The following is a 27,465-nucleotide window of genomic DNA, read 5'->3' on the forward strand; positions in this document are numbered from 1 at the left end:
ATGAGTGGGACCTGTCTCCATGAGCCCCGCGCCCCCTCCCCCTCCCTCTCAGGCTTCAGCACCCCACTCTCAGAGCCCCCCTACTGCAGGCTGGACGCAGAGAGCCCCGCCTGCACCCCCGAGACTGACCTGACCCCCACACAGTGTGTCATTCGCAACGTGTTGTCCATTGACACAGGTGGTGGACAGGGAGCGCCGGGCGGGGGTCCCCACACCTGCGGTTGTAGCCCCACTCCCAGCGATGGAGGCCCGGCTCACTTTGACAACAGTGTACTCAAACTGCATGACCATGAGGCCTGTCAGTGTGGCGGCAGCGGGGGGGCGGAGGCGGGGCGGAGCTCAGAGGCCGGCGCCATCCGCGGCCAATCGGACAATATACGACTGCAGTCTGGGAATGTGGGTTTTCTGGAGGGACTCTTTGGCTGCCTGAAACCAGTCTGGACGATGATCGGAAAGGCCTACTCCACTGAACACAAGCATAACCACGAAGGTATGTGGAGCGAATATATAACACCACTGCACCCTGTTGGATATCTAATTACCACATGTGTTTTGATTTGTGTAAATTGCATAAATCAAATTTATTCGTAAGGCCCGACAACACACGTTAATGTCCCCATGGGCCGGACACATCTTCTTTAAACAAGTCAAGAAGAAACATCACAATAAATCAAGAACAAAACAAAAACACCATGAAGTCCAAAAAATTTAAAATAAATGAATGAAACACTCCCAGACATACCCCACGCGAAGGTAAGGGAAAACTCACTAAAACCTAGCAATAGGGGAAAAAATGCACCACAGGCAATGTGGAGGAGAGAAACCTTAGAAGGGCCGTTCAAGGGGGGATCTCTCTTCTTAGGTGATAGTAGTGTTGCTATAGCATAGCATAACAGGAACTAGAATAGTGCAATAGTGCAAAAAAATAAAAAAGATTGTAGTGATGGTAATGCAGGATTTAGAGACCTGTATCCATGGTGACGCATTATAACTAGGGATGTTCGATATTGACTTTTTTACCGATATCCGATATACCTATATTGTCCAACTCTTAATTTGCGATATCGATATCAACCGATACCGATATATGCGGGGCATAATTTCAGGTAATTAACATTACATATCTCTTGTTGTGGAATTAACACAACATTATGCATACTTTTGTTGACAATAAATAAAATAAGAATTTGTTCTTACTTGCTTGCCTGGGTAAATAAAGGTTAAATAAATGTAAAAAAAAGAAAGAAAAAAAAACCATATTTTTGAAAACCGATACCGATATTTTCCGATATTACATTTTAATGCCAATATCGGGCGATAATATCGGACATCCCTAATTATAACCGATGAAAGGTTGAGCTCGTAGAAGCGAGTCTCTCTCTCCGTCATTTCCATCGTCACCCCGTGAACCACCACCGTCACGTCCCACTGTTGTCCAACATGGCACAGCTGCTGCTTACGTGTGCAGAGAGAGAGAGGCCCTGCTCGCTCATTCACGGTCCTCAGCGGCTACAGTGAGGAGTCACAGCGGGTCCAGTGAGGTGACGCGTGCATTCGCCTCCACAGTCGCCTGTCCTTGGGGACCTCGAGACTTCAGAGGAGCTCATAAAGAATTGATCCGCTTGCCTTTTCTCTCTCAGTCATTCATGGATGTAGTCTCACTGTGACAGAGAGAGGAGGCCGATGAACAGATTAGCCTTTTTGAGAAAATCTGCCTGTTGTTTGTTTATCTCTGTGTCTCCCTTTGATGGCATCTTGCTGAGCGGATAATGCCGCCACAAGGGAATATCAGTATGGTAGCTGTTGATGACGGCGTCCCAGATTGACTCATTTCAGTGCTTCTGGCACATCCCAGTGTGCAACAGATGCACTAGGCAGTGAGATGTGTGTGAAAAGAGTTTGTGGCACTGAGACAAACAGTTGCCAATTGCCACCATGTGTCCGGCCTGTTGTCTAATCTCCCACCCTGTTTATATTGTAAGTGTATCATGTGTTCCCCCACTGTGTGAGGAGACCTCATCTTCAGTGGGGGACCCTGATGTAAACAAGACCAAAGTCTTTCTCTGGTCTGCATCCCCTTAACAATTGTGTGTATTGAGCCGTACTGTATTGTACCCATTCTGCAATCTGTTAATACAATTTTCAATCAATCAATCAATCAATCAATCAATCAATCAATCAATCAATCAATCAATCAATCAATCAATCAATCAATCAATCAATCAATCAATCAGTTGCCACCTGACTTGTCATTTTTGCTTTGTGTTTTTGGGCCTGTATATAGAATCCTGGGAGGTTCCCTTTGAGGAGATCTCTGACCTCCAGTGGGTGGGCAGCGGGGCGCAGGGGGCGGTCTTCCTCGGCAAGTACCGCGGGGAGGACGTGGCCGTGAAGAAGGTGCGGGACATCAAAGAGACCGAGATCAAACATCTCCGCAAGCTCAAGCACCCCAACATCATCACCTTCAAGTGAGGACGCTCTTCTTCAGTTTCAGTTTCAGTTTCAACTTTATTTGAACAGGGACAGCACTGAACATGAATGTAAATGTGTGACACAGTGTTAGCCAAAGCGAATTTTCGACTGTTGTCCCTGCTGTTAAAAAGCAGCTAAAAAAATAAAGCATAACATAATAAGGCATACAGTTAATTAAGAAGATCTGTGTTCATCATCACCATTTGATATACTCTTCCCTCTCTTCGACTCGTTACCCTAGCCTCCTTACCTCTCTGTCTTCCTCCTCCTCTTCCTCCCAGGGGCATTTGCACCCAGGCCCCGTGTTACTGTATCCTGATGGAGTACTGTGCCCAGGGCCAACTGTACGAGGTGCTGAGGGCCGGCCGTAAGATCACCCCTGCCCTCCTGGTGGAGTGGGCCATGGGCATCGCCGGGGGCATGAACTACCTGCACCTCCACAAGATCATCCACCGCGACCTCAAGTCCCCCAAGTGAGTCACCGTGCTGCCGCTCAGTGGCTCCGATGACAAGAGAGCCGTGTCTCAGGAGGAGAGCAGAGACATCTGTAATGTCTCCTTTTAAGCCTTTCACCACCACACTACCAGGGTTAACCCTTTCACCGCGACAATACAGAAGGTTAACACTTTCACTGCCACACGACAAAGGGTTAACCCTTTCACAACCACACTACAGAAGGTTAACCCTTTCACTACCACACTACAGACGGTTAACCATTTCACTACCACACTACAGTACTGGTAGTGAAAGGTTAAACTTCTGTAGTGTGGTAGTGAAAGGTTAACCTTCTGTAGTGTGGTAGTGAAAGGTTAACCTTCTGTAGTGTGGTAGTGAAATGGTTAAACTAGAGGTCAGAACTTTGGACCCAAATTAAGTCATGGCTCTTCTTCTGGTGTTCGCACATCCTAATATATGTGCTCGGGTCGCCCACACATGACAACAGCAGTAACATTTTGTATATAGTTTGTGATGTGTTTCAATGAGCCTGGGTCCCATGACGAAGACCTAGAGCAGGGGTTCTCAAACTTTTTTATACCACAACCCCATTTTATTTAGGATTTTCTTTGGCGACCCCACGCTTAATGTATCGCATAATTTCAACGTGGAATTAAGGAATATCAAAATAAAAGCACACGTTGTTGAACTTGATCATGCATATTTATTAGAAAATGTATTTACAGCACTATGTTATCAATACACATTTATAAAAAGGCATATTTAGCCAAAATATGTTGTCAGAACATTAAAATAAAAAATATATATGTGATTATTATTATTATTATTATATATATTCATTTTTTTTCTCAATGCACTGTCACCTACCCACGACCCCACTTTGGTTCGCGACCCGTAGTTTGAGAACCACTGACCTAGAGTGTTTATCTTGTGTTTACTTTGTGTTGACCTGTCTTCTCCAGCATGCTGATTACACACGATGACCTGGTGAAGATCTCTGACTTTGGCACCTCTAAGGAGCTCAGTGACAAAAGTACCAAGATGTCATTTGCCGGCACAGTGGCCTGGATGGCCCCTGAGGTGATTAGGAACGAGCCTGTGTCAGAAAAGGTAGACATCTGGTGAGTCTGATTTCCTTTCTGTTTGGTTATACACATCATTTGCGACAAATATCATCATGAAAGACTATATTATCTTAAAGGAACACGCCAACTTTTTGGGAAATTAGCTTATTTGCCATCTACCCTGGAGTTAGACAAGCAGAGACATACCCTTTTCTTCTCTGTGCATGCATTAAGCTTAAGGAACAGCGGCACCGTTGAAAAACAGGGCTTTTGAGGTGATGAAATCACTGCCCCCAGGCAAAAAGGATATATCTGCTTAGAAAAACGAAAATGTCTAATAATTTTTATTTTATTTCTCCATGTGGTAAATACACAGGTCACAACATGTTTTACAGGAACGTTTTGGAGTTGTATTTGGATTGTATTTTGTGACTGTTGGGAACTAGGCTACACTGGCACACCTACTTCCAGTGAATGACGCTAAGCTAGGCTAACGGTGCGGCTGTTCCCTAAGCCTAATGCATGCACAGAGAAGAAAAGGGTATGTATCTGCTTGTCTAACTCCAGGGTAGATGGCAAATTAGCTAATTTCCCCAAAAGTTGGCGTGTTCCTTTAAGTTACCACAATCAATGAAACAACTACCAAACACCCCCTGGTACAACTACAGATAGATACACCTGTATAACCAAACGCCGTGCAATGTCCTAGGTCCTTTGGAGTGGTCCTCTGGGAGATGCTCACCGGAGCGGTCCCATATAAGGACGTGGACTCCTCCGCTATCATCTGGGGGGTGGGCAACAACAGCCTCCAGCTGCCCATCCCGGAGAGCTGTCCTGACGGCTTCAAGATCCTCCTCAGACAGTGCTGGTGAGTGTCAACGTGGAGACGCAAGGAGAGGGTTTAACGAAACAAGTGGAATCTGCGAGTGACGGGGAGGGAAAAGAGGATAGACTACGTGAGGCAGGGACATGAACAGCGGGGGATAAAGGATAGACGTCAGGGGAGGTAGGGACATGAACAGCGGGGGATAATGGATAGACTACGCGAGGCAGGGACATGAACAGCAGGGGATAAAGGATAGACACCAGAGGAGGCGTTTGTTTCTCGTCCAGAACCTCTGCAGGTAAATAAGGCCTATGCAGACCTTTATTGATTTCACATCGTAAACATACAAAGCTGTCCCTCGGAAAATAATTTTATCCTTGGCTTTGCAGGAACTGCAAGCCCAGGAACAGGCCGTCTTTCCGTCAGATCCTCCTCCATCTGGATATAGCATCGGCCGATCTGCTTTCCACGGCGCAGGAGACATACTTCAATTCTCAGGTACTATTTAACCGCCCGTGCAGATCAAAAAGGTTGATCGCACCAGGGATACACAGGCGTATTTTGCATGCATGCAGACAAACGCAGGTACATACATGCACACGTGTGCACATAGAACCTTATCACCAAGTAAATAGGGATTTGTTCTTAGTCTACCTGTTCGGTCAGGCACCTGCCACCATATAATTCCCGCCTGGATCTTTTATGTATTTTGGGCTGTACAATTGTCAAAGAATGTCCTAGGAGTAAGTGCTTTTGCCCTTTTTTCCTTTCTTACTTCATCTTTCAATATCTGGCAGTTATTTAACATTACTGTATGATATAAGTGTGTATTAATAACAGTGAAATATCAAGAAAAGAATGAAAACGGAATTGGATTTTTAAGATATTCCTTTATTGATCCCCTTGGGGGAATTCAGGCATCATAGCAGCATGGGGGAAGGGGGGGGGGGGGTACAGGTAGTAAAAACAACACAAGCAGTGTAAACAAATAGGTCAATATAATTTACTATCTAACTAACTGAAATATATATTCACAGTATTCACAGTGTCACATAAGGTGCAGTATGCATAAGGTAGTGTTATAATTTACTATCTAACTAACTGAAATATACATTATTCACAGTATCACAGTATCCACATAAGGTGCAGTATGCCTAAGGTATAGTGTTATTGTCCTCCTTGGGTTCCTATTAGTTCTAGGTCAATGTCTGGCAGCAGTCGCTGCCCACTGTTGTGGAGCCTGATGGCCGCTGGTATGAAGGACTGTCCGAGGCGGTTAGTTGAGTGTCGGGGGGGTATGAGTCTGTGGCTGAACGTGCTTCTCATCTTGACTAGCTCGTCGTAGTAGTAGGTAGGGGTTCTCCAGGATGGCAGCCAGCTTCCTTCTCATCCCCCTCTCTGCCATCACCTCTAGTCTAGGTAGCTCGACTCCCACCACGGAGCTAGCCTTCCTCACCAGCTTGTTGAGCTTGTTGGTGTCCCTTGAGTTGATGTAGCCCCCCCAGCATGCCACAGCATAGAAGAGGACGCTGGCCACTACAGACTGGTAAAATGACTGCTGCAGTCTATTGCACACGTTGAAGGACCTGAGTCTCCTCAGGAAGAACAGCCTGCTCTGTCCCTTCCTGTAGAGGGCCTCTGTGTTATCCGACCAGTCCAGTTTATTGTTCAGGTGTACCCCAAGGAACTTATATGAGTCCACCACCTCCACCTCCTCCCCTCGGATGGTGATGGGAATCGGGGGGGGCCTCTTCTTGCCCCTCCGGAAGTCCACCACCAGCTCCTTAGAGGTTTTTATTCTGCCTTGACACATTCGGTGTACAATCCAAATGCACGCTCCACAGGCTGAGTGGCGGGAGGAAGTGAAGCAGCACTTTGAGAAGATCAAATCGGAAGGGACCTGTCTGCACCGGCTGGACGAGGAGCTGATCAACCGGCGCCGAGACGAGCTCAGGTCTGTTCTCCAGACACAATCACTCTTCCCCCTTTAGATCTTTACAACAGGTCCTCGCGGTAATTACTCTCTCGCTGCAGGCAATGCCACTATAGTCACACAAAACAGCAATACACACCGTTATTGTCACCAAGTGTGCTTTTATAAGGGACACGTCGAATATTTTATAAGGACACTTTCACTCTGTCCTATTTTTCCCAATGTCCCTCCTTTATCCACCCTTGACGATAAAAGAAAAAAAAGAAGAAAAAAAAATGCCTAGAGTGCGTTTCTATTGTGGAGCATTTGGGTTTTCTCTTATGCGGAAACATGATGTCATTGGGAGGCTTTTTATTTCCTCTCTTTCTTCTCAGGCACGCGCTGGACATCCGTGAGCACTACGAGAGGAAGCTGGAGCGGGCCAACAACCTGTACGTGGAGCTCAACGCCGTCATGCTGCAGCTGGAGCTCAAGGAGAAGGAGCTGCAGAGGTATCCATCAATGAACCCTTTCACCACCACACTACAGAAGGTTAACCCTTTCACCACCACACTGCAGAAGGTTAACCCTTTCACCACCACACTGCAGACGGTTAACCCTTTCTACAGAAGGTTAACCCTTTCACTACCACACTACAGAAGGTTAACCCTTTCACTACCACACTACAGCAGGTTAACCCTTTCACCACCACACTGCAGAATGTTAACCCTTTCACTACCACACTGCAGAAGGTTAACCCTTTCACTACCACACTACAGAAGGTTAACCCTTTCACTACCACACTACAGCAGGTTAACCCTTTCACCACCACACTGCAGAAGGTTAACCCTTTCACTACCACACTGCAGAAGGTTAACCCTTTCACTACCACACTGCAGAAGGTTAACCCTTTCACTACCACACTGCAGAAGGTTAACCCTTTCACTACCACACTGCATACGGTTAACCCTTTCACTACCACACTGCAGACGGTTAACCCTTTCACTACCACACTGCAGAAGGTTAACCCTTTCACTACCACACTGCAGAAGGTTAACCCCTTCACTACCACACTGCAGACGGTTAACCCTTTCACTACCACACTGCAGACAGTTAACCCTTTCACTACCACACTACATAGGGGTAACATTACAGAAGGTTAACCCTTTCACTACCACACTACAGAGGGGTAACATTACAGAAGGTTAACCCTTTCACTACCACACTACAGACGGTTAGGGTAGTGTGGTAGTGAAAGTGTTAACCCAAACAGAGACTGGTATTCTGTTCATCTGCCTGTTGACAGGAGTGATATTCAGCACCATGTAATGGAAGTTATTATTATTTACTACTTATATTACTTATACAGTACTTAATAACCCTTTAAGGTGTACGATCACACCGTTGGTGTGATTCTATTTTTTATTTTATTTAAACACTCTAATGGCAATGATAATTATTGTTAATCATGAATAAAGATATAATTCCGAGGGAATGTTTGAGAGAATCATGATGTCACAATGGTCACTGGTGATTTGAAATCAGAAGATAGAATCGTTGAAATTATTTAAAGTGATTTCAGCGATTGAAATCATTGAAAGATATAATTTTGAAGTAATGTTTGGAAAATAACAAGAAGAAGAATAATAAGTAAAACTCACCTCAAAGGGTTATTATTATTACTTGAGAATGTATCATACATGCCATTACAATACATATTATTATGATGATATTCTTTTCAGATCTATCCAAATAATGCAGAATACGGTATGAGGGTAGAGCTTAGGATACTAGAGATAGGGTCAAATGTTTCTTTTATTTTATGTTTATATACAGTTATTTATTTATTTATTTGTCCTGAGAGGGAAGTTCAAAGGGTCAAATTGGGTATCAAACAGGAGGAAATACTGTCTGATTTTAAACTGTTTTAAACAGTTTTTTTCTGCTGTGAAGCACTTTGAGCTGCAATTCTTGTATGAAAGGTGCTATACAAATAAAGTTTATTATTATTATTATTATTTTATTATTATTATTATTATTATTATTATTATTATTATTATTATTATTATTATTATTATTATTATTATTATTATTATTATTATTATTATTATTATTATTATTATTATTATTATTATTATTATTATTATTATTATTATTATTATTATTATTATTATTATTATTATTATTATTATTATTATTATTATTATTATTATTATTATTATTATTATTATTATTATTATTTATTTGGTCATTTCCTAGGAGAGAGCATTCTCTGGACAAGAAGTATCCCGGCCTGCTCAAGCACTACACCTCCAGACAGAGCAACTCCTCCAACTCCGTGGACAAGCTGATCAAGAAGAGAAACGTCCCACAGAAGCTGCCCTCAGGAAAGAGGTCAAATCGATCAATGTGCTCCACATATAGATCATAACCTGGATCATAAATCCCTCAGGGTTCAAGGAATTAATGTGGTTTTCACATTTTGTTTATCATTATATTTCACCGATCACCTCCTGTACTCTTTCAGGCCGGACATCCTCAAGTCTGAGGTGATCATTCCCAAGATGGACTCCTCCGTGATGCAGGTCACCATCCCGGCCTGCCTCAACAGAAGCTCCACCTCTCCCAGCCGCTCCCGAAGGGTGAAGAGCCGCCACCGCAAGCCCGGCAAGGGCAGCAGCGGTGACCTGGCCGGGCTGAAGGCCACGCAGTCCACCCCCAGCGGGGACGCGGCGCCGTCTGTCCAGGCCAACGGCTCCGCCACCGGCCCCCCCTCCAAGCAGCTCCTGGAGCCCAGCGCTGCGGTGGCCCTGCGGGGCGCGAGCCACGAGCAGCAGAGGCAGCTGTCCACCTCCAGCCCGGACCTCGTCCGCGCCGCCGCCCTGGAGGCCGAGGGGGTCCAGGGGACAGGAGAGCCCGGTGGCGGCGGTGGGCTGGAGAGGAGGGGGGGCAGCCTGAGTGCCTCCGCGGGCCTGGGGGGGTCAGTGGCCGGGGCGGCAGCTCTGGATGACCTCACAGAGACCCCCCCGCGCAGCGACACTCCCAGCGAGGACGCGGCGTCTTTCCCCTTCTCCAGCAGCCCGGACTCCCCCTGCGGGAGGGGCGCGGCCGCGCGGAGGGGCTCCCTGGGCTCTCCTCGCCTGCCCCACGACGGGGAGGACAAGGAGGAGGGGGGAGCCGGCGCGCTGAGGCTGCCTCGAGGGGCGTCGGGGGGGGGGATCGGGAGCCAGCACCTCACGCCCTCGGCCATCCTGTACAGGGCGGCTATCTCACGTAAACAGGTACGGTGCCCAAGTACTAATCGTTGTTTAACAGGCGATACATCTAGTCTCGAATAAAAGTTAATTAATAATACTCTAACCCTAACTAACCTCACTGTCATGCACTTGTCCTAATATACTAACCTACACCGTAGCACTCAACACTTTGATGAACATTGTTACTCAGCTGATAGAGTTGTACCCTTCCTGCTGTCTTGTTGTACAAAACTTGTAAGTCGCCTTGGATAAAAGCGTCAGCTAAATGACAAAATGTAAATGTAAATGTAATAATAAACTTTATTTATAAAAGCACCCTTCATGCAATAGAAAGTAGAGCTGTGTTGCGTTTCACAATGCTCTCCGCGTTAAGTCCCTTGACTGTTCCTCTGTCTCTGACTACAGAGGCGTGGAGTGTCATCAGAGGAGGAGGAGGGGGAAGTTGACAGCGAGGTTGAGTTGCCACGGAGACGGTGAGTCGCTGTCCTTCAGCGCTGAAATATATTCCCTTCTGTCACGGATATAACGACCATCTCTCCTCTATGGCTTTTCATTATGGTAATACGTTGTAGGTTATTCAAAGAATGAATGCGTACCGGTTCTATTTCATTATGGCTTTCGCTCAGCATCATCTGCACTGTACTTCACTTCGTGCACGAGCACTGAATAAAAAATTCCACCATGTACCTTTACATCCCAACATTCGTCTGGCCACACCCCCATCCGCTTACCTTCATAAGCAGGTGTGTGGTCACCTACTCGCCTCCTTCTTCACTTTCACCACAAGGAAGTGCCTTCGGTAGATCCCACACTTGACGAGGTTGTTAGCTGAAGAAAGTTGAGACGTGTTTACATTGTTGCTTGTTTTTTTTCCTTCTCTCATATATTTCGATAGAAAAAAACTAAGTCATAATGTTTACTTCGGTGAGTTGCGCTCGCAACGCTACTCTTCACCAGCGGTTCTCCATTTCCGCCTCCGTCGTGCGTCTTGGAGCGGGGCTGAGACCTCTCTCGTGGTCGGCAGCCACGCCCGGTAGGCGTCCGATGGGTAGTTTGCCTCTCCAAGGAGCTGGTGCACCGGGGCCGTCGCCTGTGCGATGGCCTGGTTCCGGCTCTGGTTCCTCTGCTTCCGGGGAATCGTCCGCTGTTGGGCGGCCGGTTCCCTTGGTTGCGGGGGATTTGAGACGCAAACTTTTTGCGTCAGCTTGCTCCCGTCGCAAGATGGTGGCTTGCAGACGCGAACGGCCCGGTTTTGGTGAGTTGCTGGAGCCAGGTGAGGATGCGTCGGTCTCTACATGCCCGATGGAGACAGTGGACTACATGATAGAGGCGGACGGGTTCTTATTTGAAGGCCCGGTGGAGACATGTCTCCCGCCCGTCCAGGTAACACTGGAGGGGGGTGAGATGTCTCCTTGGGGCGCCTCGTTCGAAGACGTTGGGGTAGAACCTCTGACTCGTCGGCGGGATGCCCTGCTATCAGCCACATCGGAGTGTGGCTCCTTGACCAGTAGTAGCCTGCTGTATGTGAGGGATGCGGGCTCGGAGGAGGAAAGTCTGCAGGGGGAACTGCGTGCTTTGTTTCCCGAGCTCATGGCGGCGGCGGCAGTCGCAAACGGCGTACCGCTGCCGCAGCCACTGCCTGTTCCTGTCCCTGATGATCTCATAGGTCATCTATGGCAACGTCGCCCGGTGAGAAGGGTGGACGTTGTCTACCCATTTTTCCCCTCAATGGCGGCCTATGTCCGTCAGGGCCAGGTGGTCTCCCACATCATAGGCCTTACTCCTGCCTACGTGCAAGTCACGCGGGTGGCGGGTTTGGTCGACGGTATGAAGGAGGGCGTGCCACGGCTTGATAGGCCGATGGCGGCGCTCCTTTGTCCGGAGGTGGTGTGGGAGCCGTTACGGAAGCCGGTTCCTCAAGGGAAATCGGCGAGGCGGTTGGCATATTGGAGCGACCAGTCATTTATCACTGGAACACAATCTCTAGCTGCCGCGTCTAACATCGCGCAGCTGGCGAGATTCATGTCCGGGATATTGACGGGCGGCACGGAGCTGACTGATGTACAACATGACCAGCTCGCCCAGTCGGCAGGAGCCATCCTGCATCTGACTCAGCCGCAGGCTATAGCCGCTGGGAAAGTGCGCGCCCTGGCAACTCTGGTCCAGCGCCACCTTTGGCTGGAGCAGGCGCGTGTGCCGGAGAAGAAGAAAGTTCCACTTCTGACGGCACCCCTCTCCGATGCTGGACTATTCGGGATGACCTCGACTTGCAGAGAGATGCAGGAGGAGCGATCCGTGCTCCAGCCTCATTTCCCCCCTCCCGATGTCGCCGGTGGAGTCAGACGGCCGCCACGTCGTCGAGCATCTTCCGCCGTGGCCGCCGCTGCCACCACCGCCACTGCTGGACCTTCGGGGAAGAAGGCCAGGAGGAGAGAGGGCGCCTCCGCTACGACAGCCGGCCCATCTACGCCCGGAGCCGACGGTAGGGATTGTCGTGACCAGCCGCCGATCGTTTACCGTCCCTCCGGTGCTCCACGAGGTGGCAAATCCTGAGCGGCTCGTGGCAGGCGTTGCTAGGACCCAGTGACTGTTTCCCCCTGTGGTCCCCCCCCCTCTGTTTTTCCCTTCCCGGCCCGCTATGATTTTGTTCAAAAATAAAGAGTCCCCTCTAAAGGGGGACTGTATTTTTTGTTAACAAACTGTGTGTTTATTTACCAAACATATGATGGGGTTGCAACGTGTGAATCTTCGCTAGTAAGGGTTGATAGGAGGGTTACATTCATGTTAGAGCTTAAGCAAGGCCTGCAGCCTACACTCGGTTGAAAAAGGGTTTTTTCTGCCTCGGCCTGAATCTCCACATAAAGGTAGAGGCTAGTTGTGTGCTCTGTTGCTTACACAGTGATATTGAGCTACAACACTGTTGTGTTGGGTTTGCAGTAATGCTCGTATGAAAACGTACCACGGCTCTGCCGTTCTCTCTCTCTCTATCAATGTTTTTTCTGTGTTACAACATGGATGCGGGTGTAGGATTCACACACACGCGACTTGGTCTTGTTATAAACCCTGTTCACAGATTATCTGTGGTTAGCGTGCATTGTATTAGCTTGCGCTATTCATTAGCATTGCTACTAAAGGTATCATATGGCTAGTTGTTGTTGTATGCAAGGGTTGGGCTTGTGAGGGGGTACCGGATAAACCCCTCCTTCCCTCTTCTGATTGGTCAGGGGGTTTATTCCTCTCTTATTAGATCAGTCAGGGCCAAGCTGTTAGACGGCTTGGCAGGGAGGGGGGGAAGGTTTCCCAGACTCTGCACCTATCACAGGCGTTGAGTCTTGGGTTTCCCCCCGTCATAGCACACATCACTACGCACGTTGCTATTGGACGATGGCTTCCATGAGTTAGACCCGTATGTAAGGTCTGTTATTGTCAAAGTGTCGGGATAGAGCGTAGGAATTAAGGTTTCACTACGCTCGATATACGCGTAACTTGAGTCGGTTGGTCACATGACTCAAGGTTACCGTGGCTTTTTCAATCTGTGGCTCACGTGGGAAGTCTCTCTGGGGAGTTCCGTCTATCCTCTGTGGTAGGGATGACGGGATATAAAAATGTAAACAGTTTTTATCCTCGGCTGCGTCAAGTGGGATTCATGTCAGTCGGTGTTTCTTTCTTTTTTAATAAAAGAGTGTGGAGTATATGAAGCACCACACCCTTCTTGTCGTTCTCCCAGGCGCCTTGAGGGATCAATGTGGGGTCTGGTTAGACTGTTCATTGATGTGTTTTGTGTCCCGACGCATGCATAGTGCTGGCTCGGGGTGTTTCTGATAAGAATCATACGGGTGGCTAGTACGCCTTGGTTGCTTGTTATTAAAACAGCGTTTTTATAAAGCAACTGGGATGGGGGTTTTTTCCTCTTCCGAGAGCCTGTTACTAGGTCTCGACGGATTCTCGTTCATATCTGGGGGATGTTAACGGAATAGATCAGAACATAGGTAGAGGGGTCTCACGCCCTGGGGGTGGGCCACCGTGCACGGTTCAAGCCAGACCGTCTGGGTGGCGCCCTCTTTTCATATTTTAGATCAACACGCATATCTGCCCCTTCTCCTGGAGTAGGCATGTCGGCATGGTTAGGGCACGGGACTGGTTCTGGTCACGCTGGTCCAGGTCAGTTAACCCGTTGTCCGCCGGGGATGCAGATCTGCTGTGCTGGTACCCTGAGGGACTTGGGCTTTTTTCAGGGGGAAAAATGCCGGGTTGGCCCGGGTGTCACAGGGTTAGGCGTTATGGAGACCCTTTGTTGGGTACTCTTTTGTACCTGGCACTATTGTAAGGGACTGGTTCTCCTTTCTTTCGCTCCTCTCTCACGCATGGCGAAGAGGGGGCTGTTGGGGTGGTCTTCTGGACTCCCTCTGGTAATCCTGTGTGCTTCCCGGGCCGCCGGGCCCGGTCCGAAGTAAAGTTTTGTTGATACCGTAGGCCTGGGATAACCCTTTTTTGGAAACTGAAACACTTGTACTGCGGTATAGCTGGTGTATACCCGCAGGTGTGTTTTGGAGTTTTTTCTTGAGGGGTTATAGGAACAACCACCTTCTGTACCGAGAGGGTAGTTGATTCCCTGGTATGTTGGAGCAGAGTCAACTCCCGGGTTGCCCGGTTGAGTGTGCCCCTGCACGTTCATGACGTCTGCCAATCATGTCAGCCTTCTCTGCCTCGACCCCTCTGGGTGTTTTTTTTTTTAATGGAGGCTTTGTCATGGTAATCAACAACGCCAGCATACGCCCCTTCCGCCGGGGGGGCTGTTTTCAGCTGACTCCTTTGGCGCCTGTCTCGTCCGCAGTGCTCCAGGCTCAGGTTACAGCCTGTTGCCTGGTTTCCCCGGTGCGCTGCCTGCTTCCGTTGGTTAACCTTTTTGAGTGCTTACGGCCATGCTGACTGCCTGTTCTGCAGGGTCAGTGTGCCAGGCGGTGTGCTATTGGGGGGAAAGGGCCCGCTCTTGGAGGGGCCTTATCCGAATACGCTGGCGATGTGGGGGGCGGTGTCCTTAAATGACCACCTGGTGGGGTCTTGATGCCTGGCGTCATTGACCTCTCCGGGCCCCCTTTTTCCAGGGGATCCAGTCCCTTCAGTGGGTCTGGGTCTTCCTTCGCGCTCCGCTGATACGGCCTTGCCACGGGGTTGGGTTTGCTCTTGACCCCGTGATTTTGGGGGCAGTAACGAGGTTGTTCCTTCCGTTCGTTCCCTGGTGGCATGCGGGTTGTGCGTGTGTGTAGTCGTGGGGTCAAGCCACGGTCTGCTCACCCTGTGCGTTGAGTTGCTTGAGTTCCTCTTCGCACGGTCGGATCCGTCTCCCTCCCGTAAGCCTCCAATAGGGGGGGTATCCTCCATTAGGGAGGGTCGGGGGGCTCGGTCCTCCCCGGTCTGATGGTTGTGGGGGGCCTCAGCGGGGTACATTTGTCGGGCTATGGCTCCCGCTCAGCCTCTCTTGCGCAGATGATGCTGAGCGAAAGCCATAATGAAATAGAACGTAAGGTTATGTATATAACCAAGTTCTATGAATTATGGCGACGCTCAGCATCAGACGCCGCTGCGGCCCTTGATCTCGCCTTGTGGTGAAAGTTTGGGAAGGAGGCGAGTAGGTGACCACACACCGGCTTATGAAGGTAAGCGGATGGGGGTGTGGCCAGACGAATGTTGGGATGTAAAGGTACATGGTGGAATTTTTTTATTCAGTGTATGTACACGAAGTGAAGTACAGTGCTACTGGTGCTGAGCGCACCATAACTCACAGAACTTGGTTATATACATAACCTTACGTTAACCTTTCACTACCACACTACAGCAGGTTAACCCTTTCACTACCACACTACAGACAGTTAACCCTTTCACCACACTACAGACGGTTAACATTTCACTACCACACTACAGAAGGTTAACCTTTCACTACCACACTACAGAAAGTTAACCCTTTCACTACCACACTACATAAGGTTATATATCGTATTTGCTTATCGCGTCCCGCTCTGAGCCTTATGAGATACCCCTTATCTCCTATGATACCTACTGTATCCCCAACGAACAACTACATGCACCCACACCTGTATGGGGCCCCGCCCCTATGGAGGCGTAGCCCATATAACCATGACTCTGGTCACCAAACACCCTTCCTCTATTTTCATTCCAGCGTACTGGCTGCGTGCACCATACGTAACTAGCAGGATGAAACAGATCAGAGTCATAATGTTGAAAGCTTACCGGAGGTTGCTGGCCCCTGGCATCTTCGACGCATGTTTTCGGCGACACGACGGGCCTATGTTGATGTTCCTTGTCTGATGACAGCAGATCGAGGTTCAGCTGTACAAGATTGGCTGTCGGGCCAGCTTGTACCCAGGTAGGCCCTGTGTCTTCAGGCATGGGTATTAGTGTTAGTAATGCTGGTTTGTTTTGTTACACAACCATGTTGTGTGTTGGCGCCGGGGGCAGGATGGTTTGGTGAACGTTCACTGCAGGGAACGGTTTCCAAGCTGTCTTGGTCGTGCTACTAAACATCTAATGCTATGCTACATGCTATCGCTAATGCCACATGCTACTACTACTGCTAACTGCTACGCTGTTCTAATGTCTCCGCCGTGAGATGTTGTCACTTCTCCCTCCTCTTGCCCGGTTCATCAATGAAGGTCAGTCGGTAGCTGTTGTGGTTTTTTTTGCTGAGTCCTATTTACCTTTTTTCGGGTAAATGGGTTGACAACAGGGTAGGCCGTGGCTAGGTAGCCTAGCCAGGTATGTTACCTTGTGTTCCGGCGGGGTCTATGGAACGGTGTCCCCATCTGGGGCGATGCGCGAGCTCGGCGGTGTAGCAGTAGAGCTATATTACTGCAGGATGGGACTTAACGGCGGGTTATGGCTCAGCTGGCTAGTTCCTATCCACATTGGCGTCGGGTAGTGGGGCTATGGGTCCAGCCGACATGGTAAACATGTTGCGTGTCTGTGCGCAGGCGGTTGTTGATCTGGGTCCCACATCGCCTCACGCTAGGCTGTAGTAGTATAGGGGCAGGGCCGCCTGGGAGAAATGTGAGGCCCTGTGCGAATTTAAACGCGAGGCCCCCCACCCCCTGAGGCGGCCCTGTGTAGTGGGCTATTGTTTCGTTCTGTCACTCTGCTATGAGAAGGTCTGTCTTGCTACAGTTTTCTCTCCTCTCAACCATTCATACTGACGGTCAATCGGTATACTGGGGGAGTAGTGCGGGGGGGGGGCTTTGTTTACCTTTTTTGGTAAATGGGCTAAGCTAGGGCTGGTGTGCTGTTGTGAATATTTTGAATGAAGGCGGGACTAGTTCGCTCTGGTCCGCCTCCCCTTAACGTTGTGTGTATGGGTTTTCTGATTCTACAGTATTTTGTGGTTTAGTTCTTTTATTCATTTAACCCTTTCATGGTGCACACCACAGTGGAGGTTGCTGTTTGCAACCACCACTGGTGCTCCGTGTTAACATCAGTCCTTTGTTTTTGACATATTGAAACAGTGCCCCGCCCGGCCGACGCCATGGGTGGGTCGGCCTGGTGAGTGGCTGGTGGGTTAAAGCTTGTACCGCCACGGTATGGAATTGGCAACGATTAGAACTGTGTTCGAATTGCTGTTTTTTTCTATTAAAAAAATTGTGTCTGGTGGCGGGGCCTTGAGGGCCAGCCGACGTCGACACATCGCGCGAGGTTGTTGACGTTATTAGCTTTGACCCAGCCGCAAGCTATAACCGCTCAGGGTTCCCCTCTCCGCAGGGGATTTTGGTCTTCTGCTGGAGCGCGGGTGGTATTGTCCTAGGCCCTACACCGCCTCACACCGCACAGCCAGAAGAAGAGAGAGCACGGCCTCGTCAGCGGCGATGACGAGGCCCTCGACAGGCGGCCATGTTTTCCCCCGCCGGAGGTATCCTGGGCGTTGATTCGACAGGTGTCCACAAGGCCGACAGCCTTGGCGGCCGAGGGATCGGCCATGTAGAATGGGTTCGGCTTGAACAAACAAGCCGTCACCGTCCTGCCGCGAGCAGCCCGCTCTCCGATCACTCCCTTCCCTAACACCAGCGGAAAAAGTGGGCTTGGATTGTTTCCTTTGGCTGCGGGCCGCGTGCCTTCGTTGATGCGCGGGCGGCCCCCCTTTCGCTTCTCATGGGGACAGGGGCTGACACCCAGTTGATGGCTGAGCCTGGGTCTGTCCGTGAGAATGTTGTGCTGTCAAGCGGCTCCCACACCTTGAGCTGTGTTGGTTGAGCCTGGTGTTACGTCTGTCAACTTAAGTGTTGTCAGCAGGGGGGCTCGAAACCTTTTGAGGCACACAGTGCGGGCTTCCCCGGCCTCGCCTTCGCCAGGCCAGGTATCATGTTGGTGCCTCCCACTCCTGAAATATTGGCAAGTGGTCGCAGGCACACGTGATTTGGGGTGGTAGTAATATCACTGCAGGGCTACGGTGTGTAGGAACCCATGGGGGCCTTACACCTTGCATGTCCGGCTGCAGAACAACTCCTCAGCATGTTCTGGAGGGGTGTTCAGTGGGGGGGCTTTTTTCATCGGAAGCTCCCCGTATCAGACCGGCCCTTTCTGTCGGGGTTCCCCCTTGGGTGCGATTGCCTCGTGGGTGGTGTCAGGGTCAGTTGTTCCGACACGGAACGCGCTGCTCGCACGGTTCCAGGGTTGGCTACGCACAGCGGGGGGACCGGGCCAACTATCTACAGTTCCTGGCGGACCTGCGCCACGTGACGGCGGGTGCGTTGGGAGTGTGGTCACATATGACTACGGCAGTACCATATGTCGAGGTGGATGGAGAGAACGCTGAGGCGGGGACTTGTGTTTACACAACCCCACCCGTTTTCAGGTTTGGTACAGACCCTATTGTCAGGGTCTCCAGCAGTGACAGCTCTGGTCAACGAGATCCAATCTCTGTGGACGAAGCAAGCCATCGTCGTGGCGTTCTCCTCCCGGTGTTCTCTGCCTGAGAAGGGAGGGAGGGGTGTAAGACCCAGGCTGGACCTGTCCCATGGGAAGGTTCAGCATTTTTTGGATCGTCTCCTACCTGTTGAACACTGTCAGGTGGGGGTCTGGTTCTCCTCCATAGACCTGTAGGATGCGTATGCGCATCTCCGATCTTCCATCCTAGGGCTTACCTACGCTTCCTTTGCAGGGTTAGCGTATGAGTACCAGAGGCTGCCGTTCGGTTTTCTCTGGCTCCCCGCATCTTCACCAAGTGCGTGGAGGCCGCACTGGGGCCTCTGCGTCGTCAGGGGTTACGGAGTGTTCTGCCCTGATGACGTTCTGGTCCTTCGCAGTCAAGGTGGATCGTCAGGTCTCGTACCAGGCAGGTCTCTACCAGCCTGGGGTTGCTGTAGACTGGATGTAGAGTACTCCTCTTCCCAGTCAACGGTTGGAGGGCTGTGGGCATCCATCTCAGAGCGTGTTGTCAACACGCTCGGGAGGTTCCGTCCTAGGACGGTTACGGCGCTGTCTCACGTCGCGTTTTCACCGACGCCTCCCTCGCTGGTGACGCGTCGGGCCAACGCAGTAGGGGGCAGCTGGCAAACCATGCTGCCCGGTCTGCGCTACGTTCAATGTGTTGGTGTTGAAAGCGATCCTTCTGGTCCACAAATGGTGTTGATCAGGACGGACGATACGACGTCAGTGTCGTGTATCGACAGACAGGGAGGAGTACGCTCCCCCTGTCTGCACCAGGGCGGCGGGCGGCTGGCTATGGGCGTCCTCCATCTGTGCGGCCTGAGGGCTCCCCACATCCCCGGCAGGGAGAATGTGGGTGCAGGTGTACTGTCGCGGGGCGGTCCTCATCCTGACGGGTGAGGATTACGTCTGGACATGGCCAGGCAGGTCTGGGACCGATGCTGTGCCGCCAGGGATTCTTCCCCATACATCTGTTAGGTCAGTTGTTGGGACGGGTACGTTGAGGGGCGCAGGTTCTTGATCCTGATGGTGTTACCATCTGGAATGCGCATGCTCCCTCCACTGTCGCGCTTACGCGGGCAGATGACGTATGTTCCAAGTGTGGTGTAAGGCGGGGGGCCGGGACTCAGTCTCCTGCCCCCTGGATGCTGTCCTTAGTTACCTCCAGTCTCTCCTTGATAGACTGTCGGCTTCGACGGTGAGGGTATATGCAGCAGCTATATCCTCCTATCATGAGGGGTTTGAGGGGATGTCTTGTTCAGCCACCCTCTTGTGAAGCGTTTCCTGCTTGTCGCTCGACGCGTTAAGCCGGTGCAACGCTCCTTGGCTCTGACTTGGGATCTTCAATTGGTCCTTGGTCGGTTGTCCTTGGCCCCGTTTGAGCCGCTCGAGCAGGCACCGTTGGGACAGCTGTCGTTCGAGACCGCGCTCCTACTGGCTGTCACTTCCGCTAAACGCGTAGGTGAGCTCTGTGCTCTCTCGGTACGTCCAGAGTGCCTGTCTTTTCGGACCGATTGCGGTGCCACTCTGCGACCTAATCCTGCTTTCGTGCCTAAGAATATCCGGAGAGGAGGGGGGAGCTCCAGTAGCTCACCACGTACCGCGAGTGCTATTTCAGCGCCGTGGACAACCGCGCTCGCGCGGATCTGGGGCTGAGCGAGTTCGAATCCCGGACTGCAGCTGTGCCTTTCCCAGAGTGTCTTCCCCCATCTGAACCCTTTCAGCCTGCTTCTGTCGGTCGAACTTGACCAAGTATAAATGCGATAAACGTATAAAAGAGCCAGGGAAATGGCCAAAGTTTAAAAAAAAAAAGAAGAAATATCCGGAGTTCCTTCCGCTCCCGGGATATTGTGGTTCAGGCGTTTCGTCCTCTTCCTCACACTAGTGAGTTAGATGCGGGCCTTCACCTGTCATGTCCAGTCCGTGCTTTGGGGATTTACCTCAGCCGTACTCAGGACTTCAGGGTTACCGACCAGCTTTTTGTCTGTTACGGTGGGGCTCGTGCTGGTAAGGCACTGTCGAAGCAACGCCTGTCCCATTGGTTGTGCGAGGGCATTACCCTCTGCTACACGTTGGCTGGGCAGGATCCCCCTGGGGGCGTCAGGGCGCACTCCACTCGTGGAGTGGCTGCTTCTGCCGCTCTCCTGGGTGGGGCCTCGGTGGAGGACATCTGTGCTGCAGCTTCATGGTCCTCCCCGGGTCCCTTTGTAAGGTTTTTACCTCATGGACATGACCGGGGGTTCTGTCTCCCAGGCGGTTCTGGGGTCTGTGGCCTTTCCTGCTTCCCGTTCTTGGTCGGGTAGCAGGAGTGTATGGGTATGGGCCACAGTGTGTTGAGTCACACGTGGTTCCGCCTGTACGGTGTGTTCAAGGGGTTCTGGTTCCCTCTTGTTCGCATTCAGGTGGAGTTGACTGCGCCCCCCCTTCATTAGGAAGGATGGGGTGACAGGGCTCCCTGCACCCCTTGATGTGGGCTTACGGGTCCTCAGGGGGTACATCTGTCGGGTCTCGCGTCCGCTCTTCCCCATATCTCATAAGGCTCAGAGCGGGACGCGATAAGCAAATACGATATATAACGATAGGTTATGTAGATAACCTAGTTGTATTAGTATTGGCTGAGCGTCACCCCGCTCTGCGCGGCCCTGAGTTCCCTCTTGAGGGATCTTTTCCTGGAACGGGATTTGGCGAGGAAGGGTGTTTGGTGACCAGAGTCATGGTTATATGGGCTACGCCTCCATAGGGGCGGGGCCCCATACAGGTGTGGGTGCATGTAGTTGTTCGTTGGGGATACAGTAGGTGTCATAGGAGATAAGGGGTATCTCATAAGGCTCAGAGCGGGACGCTCAGCCAATACTAATATAACTAGGTTATCTACATAACCTATCGTTAACCTTTCACTACCACACTACAGAAGGTTATCTTTCACTACCACACTACAGACGGTTAACTTTTCACTACCACACTACAGACGGTTAACCCTTTCACTACCACACTACAGACGGTTAACCTTTCACTACCACACTACAGAAGGTTAACCCTTTCACTACCACACTACAGACGGTTAACTTTTCACTACCACACTACAGACGGTTAACCCTTTCACTACCACACTACAGACAGTTAACCTTTCACTACCACACTACAGAAGGTTAACCCTTTCACTACCATACTACAGACGGTTAACCCTTTCACTACCACACTACAGACGGTTAACCTTTCACTACCACACTACAGAAGGGTAACCCTTTCACTACCACACTACAGACTATTAACCCTTTCACTACCACACTACAGACGGTTAACCGGTCTAGGACAGTTGAGTCAGTGTTTGTGAACACGCACCACTCTCTCAAGCTAGAACCCTCCAATCGGTGATGTCACTGGGATGTAAAAGCTGGTGCTGTTCCATAGACAATTAATGGGCCTCTGACTTTATGAGGCCATCAAATGTTTGTGTGAGCAAATGAGGTGTAAGCAGGTCTAACAAGGCTAGACGGTCTGAACCAGAATTAACACTGAATTTGTGTGTAAGAGCTCACACAAACATGTCATGACCTCACTAAGTCAGAGCCCCATTCATTGTCTATAGAGTAGCCCCGGATTTTACACAAGTATAAGTATAAGTCTTTATTTGTCATCAGATTAACACACACACACACACACACACACACACACACACACACACACACACACACACACACACACACACACACACACACACACACACACACACACACACACACACACACACACACACACACACACACACACACACACACACACACACACACACACACAGTCGCTGACGGAATGTTCTCTGCACCTCCCATCCCATCGTCCTTCCCCCCAAGGGCAGACGAGGGCTGCGGCGACCACCACGCCCGGGGACCAATCCAAGTGCTCCTGTCCGTCTTCGTCAGGGACGCGACAGCGTTAGCGATCTGTTGTGCATGTTTTTCCATTGGGTTTATCTTATCAGGAGGGGAAACCCTTGCAAGCACAGGGGGAGATTAGAACATGCAAACTCCACACAGAAAGGCCCAGGAGATACCCCACCTGGGTAACTGGCAACACGGCAACCTGGTCCCCAAGCGGGAATCGAATCCACAACCTTCTAGCTGTGAGGCGACAGTGTTAACCACTACACCATCGTGCCGCCCCACATCCCCAGTGACAACACTGATTAAAGCGTTCTCTCTCCTACAGTAGCTTTAGGAGAGAGTGACGCGTGTTCAAGAACGCTGACTGAACTGTCCCGGGTCACAGGGAGTTTGGGAGGATTATGTAAATAATCCCCCCCCCCCCCCCCCCCCCCCCCACACACCAATTCTGCTTCGAACGCTCATGTTCCCGTAGAGCTCCCAAAGTCATGTAAATCTTGAGCGGTTTTCCTCCCTACTAAGTCTATGACAATAAGGTATCAGGAGTTGGGTAGTGTTTATAGATTTCAGGCTTTAAGACATTGGTCATAATTGGAATAATTGGATTCAAATGAAAACACTGACCGACTTCTGTATTTAAGTAATTGAGAATATGGAGGCAAAATATTAACACCATACATCTCTGTCCAAACACTGACGGTTCTCACTGTGGATCAAACTTACAAAACACACAGATGACACAGGGATAGTTTCAGCATTTCAGCATCTTTTTATTCATGTATTTAAGTTCTTCAACAATTCAATTGCACCCAAATCTACATAGTAAATAGTTATGTAAACTAAATGGTTTGAAAATGTGCAACAAAAACGTGCGTTTCTTCATTCTGCAAGGAATACAAAAAATAAAAAATAAGCAGTACATAGGCCACCTTGTTTAGGGTTTGATTCTATGGCCGTTTTAAAATAGACAATAATAAAAGGAGTAAAAAATAGAACAGACAGAGTAAAATAGTGCAATAGCGTAGTGCAATAAAATTGTTAGTAAAATAGAATAGACAGAGTGAAATAGTGCAATAGTGCAGTGCAATAAAATAGTTCAATAAAATAAAATAGCCTTCATTTACAGTACAATAATCACAGTGTTGACGTAATTAGTCTAGGTGGCACAACAGAGTAACGTATCGCCCTAAGCAGAATAAAATAATCTAATATTATAAAATAATAAATTGAACCGTTTAAAACCATCTTTACCCACTTTATTCCCTGTTTGATATCCACACAGTTTCAACCCTTAAATCACCCACATCCCCATTAAAAAAGAGTATAGTCACAAATGAACACATGAAGCATAATGCACATCCAATTTTGCTTTAGTTATTATTTACCAACATGGGTGACATCCCTCATCAAGCGGTACAATCTCCCCCCCCCCCCCCCCCCCCCCCCCCTCAGACTCTGGACTAAGAACACCCCCCCCCCCCACTGACACACACACGCACGCACGCACGCACACACACACACACACACACACACACACACACACACACACACACACACACACACACACACACACACACACACACACACACACACACACACACACACACACACAGCTTTCTCCCCCTCTCTTACTACTACTATGCCCCCACACTCTGGACTAAGAACCCCCCCCCCCCCCCCCCCCCCACTGACACGCACGCACGCACACACACCTACACACACACACACACACACACACACACACACACACACACACACACACACACACACACCCACACACACACACACACACACACACACCCACACACACACACACACACACACACACACACACACACACACACACACACACACACCCGCACACACACACACACACACTACTGTTTATATTGTATATAGTCCTGTACATTGTGTCCTGTATGTTACTTTATGTTACTTTATTTAGAAATGAGAATAAAGTTGACTTTGACTTTGAAGAGGTGGTTTTCGACGGCGGTTTCTTTTCTCTCTCCAGACGTCCGACCAGCATCACCAAGTGCCCGTCGGTGTCCACCTTCAGCTCGGAGAACCTCTCGGTGTCGGACGGCGAGGAGGGCCACACCACCGACCACTCCCACAGCGGCACGCCCGACGTGGTCAGCACCAACACCGACGACAGGCTGGACGACCGCAGCGACGACCTCCTCTCCCAGGGCTCGGAGATCCCGGCGGACAACACGGACCCCGGCGGCCTGTCGGAAAGAGACGGAGCCCCGGGCCGCGGCGGCAAGGCCCAGCTGGACGCCGGTCAGAATCCTAATGAGGTGAAAACAAAAGCGTCGGTTCCGGTAGAACTCTTTTGAGAGGGTTCTATATCTGTCAGGTCGTGTCCACGGGGCTTTTAAGAATTCACACACTGTTATTTCTCCTGAAGCTAGAAACCACTGAGAGATGATCCTGGGATTTGTGACGTCACCCCGGCTGCTACACGCAGCCAATCATGGGGCTATTGATTTTGTGAAGCCATAAACTGTGGGGTTCTCACACCCGTGTGATGTTGAGTATCGCTAACCGTCTGAACCGGGATTTATACCGCATTTGGGTTTAACGGCTCACACAAACATTGTATGGGTTCACAAAGTGACAACACCCCCATTCATTTTCTATGGAGTAGACCCAGATTTGACATCCGGGTGATGTCACAAATGAAAGAATCACGAATCAAGTGAATTTAAAGAATTGGTGGAATTCCACTGAACCCGAATAGAGTTCGGGAGGTAGAGCTTGGGAGGTATAGAGCAGTCGTCTGGTAATCTGGAGGTTCTCGGTTCAAATCCCGCTCCTCCCTGGCAGTGTGTCGAAGTGTCCTTGAGCAGGTTGGCACCTTGCATGGTCGCCTCCGCCGTCATGTGTGTGAGTGAATGGGTAAAATGTGAGGAACAAATTGTAAAGCGCTTTGGATAAAGGCTACTATATAAATGCACCATTTACCATTTAGTTCTGTGTTTATAAGTCTTATCGCCACTTACTTCCAAAACCGCTTCAGGTCAGGTATTAAAATCTTTCTCTGCTCCTTCCTCAATATTTCAAGAGATGTATTAGTCACATACACGAGACATGTAGTGAAATAAAGGTGGCCATGCCCGCCTTGATTGTGCAATTTTTTTTTTATTAAATACAAATAATAATGGAATAAAATAGAATAGATTATAATAGACATGATAAAAGCTACTAAGATAAAATACAATACAATGCTAAGCTTACGAATTAAAGGTAATGAGTCCTATACACACTAATACAATATACTATACAATATACAGTTATGCTATATGTAACTAACTATACTATACTAACTATACTAACTATGCTATACAAAAACATACAGTTGTGTTTTCCTAAAGTGACCTGTAGTGTGTTTGTGTGCCTGTTCAGTGCTAGGCTCACACTACCTAAATGCAGCACTTGAACGGCACAGGAAGTCCTTCATTCCGACAGGCTGACAGCCATCAGACTATACAATGCATCATTGTGCCTCACTGCATCACTGAGCACAGAGTGACAGTTACCATCTTCCTGGACTCTTACTTTTGAAACAGCACTGTGCAATATTACACCTACTGTAGACTTCAGTATATTTTTACTGTATTTATTTACTGTATATTTTATTCTATTCTTATTCTTAGGCAATTTGTTTTGTTATTCTTATTCGTGACTGTCTAAATGTTTAATGTGAGCGATTTGCAGTGTCATATTTCCCTCGGGATAATAAAAGTATTTCTATTCTATTCTATTCTATTGTGTGCCTCTCTCTCCGTCCTGTAGAGTCGGGGCCTGCTGTGTGATGACTCGGACTGTGACAGCGTGGAGCTGGACCAGTCTGGCAGCGGGGAGCCCAGTCGGCCCCCCAGCAGCGCCGGGGCCTGGGTGCTGCCTCTGTCCGGCTCTCAACCAGCTGCCCAGCAGGGGTCCCCGCCGCAAGGCCCCCCGTAGACCACTGGACACTATAGAACTACAGTTTACCTTACAGTGAACAGCCAATCACAAGCCTGCACCACCAGTCCGCTCAATGCAGTGCATTACTGTTGTCACGAGGGGTCAAATACTTACTACACAACTCAGATTATGACAAGTTTGACACCATCATCTGAGGTTTGTTAGGTTACATCAGACGACATGAGGAGATTTGTCATAAGCTGACAGCAGCGGATCTTTTGGCAGCTTGTGACGTCAGATTAAATGTAATTTCAGTTAAGTAGGGTTTTTTGATAAGAGCTGTTTTAGGTCAATATGATGATAACCCAGGTACCTTGGACACTGGTCCAGTTCAGCAAAAAGAGACGTCCCACAGAGACACACACACAGGCAGGCAGGCGCACACACACAGACAGGCGCACACACAAACACAGGCAGGCACACACACAAACACAGGCAGGCACACACACAGGCAGGTGCACACACACACAGGGGTGTAGCTCCAGATTCTGGGCCCCTTGAAAGAATGTATTTGTAGGCCCCCAGTGAATGCGAGTGCGCGTAAGCGCGCGAGCGTTTTTTTTTTGGGGCATTTTTTTATTGATGAAAACGCATAATATGGTTTTTACCTATACATTCGGATCAGCAGTTCAGCACCTGCACTGTTGGTGGGTGAGCTAGTAAAGGATGTCGCATTGCGTTCATCTTCAATGAA

General features: G+C 49.6%; 1 protein-coding gene across 1 annotated transcript; it reads left to right on the top strand.

Moving 5' to 3' along the window:
* map3k12 (mitogen-activated protein kinase kinase kinase 12) lies at positions 1–26,768 on the top strand (the record flags this gene model as incomplete). The annotated part of the gene is made up of 13 exons (XM_084333571.1): positions 1–490; positions 2,285–2,468; positions 2,754–2,945; positions 3,891–4,049; positions 4,702–4,860; positions 5,208–5,316; positions 6,663–6,772; positions 7,126–7,242; positions 8,990–9,124; positions 9,258–10,011; positions 10,393–10,460; positions 24,814–25,102; positions 26,601–26,768. 13 exons carry the CDS (start codon positions 1–3, stop codon positions 26,766–26,768), a joined length of 2,934 nt encoding a protein of 977 aa, XP_084189697.1.
* Positions 26,769–27,465: the final 697 nt, after the last annotated feature.

This window comes from Notolepis coatsorum, assembly GCF_963971535.1.
Source record: "Notolepis coatsorum genome assembly, chromosome: 17".
NCBI lineage: Eukaryota > Metazoa > Chordata > Actinopteri > Aulopiformes > Paralepididae > Notolepis > Notolepis coatsorum.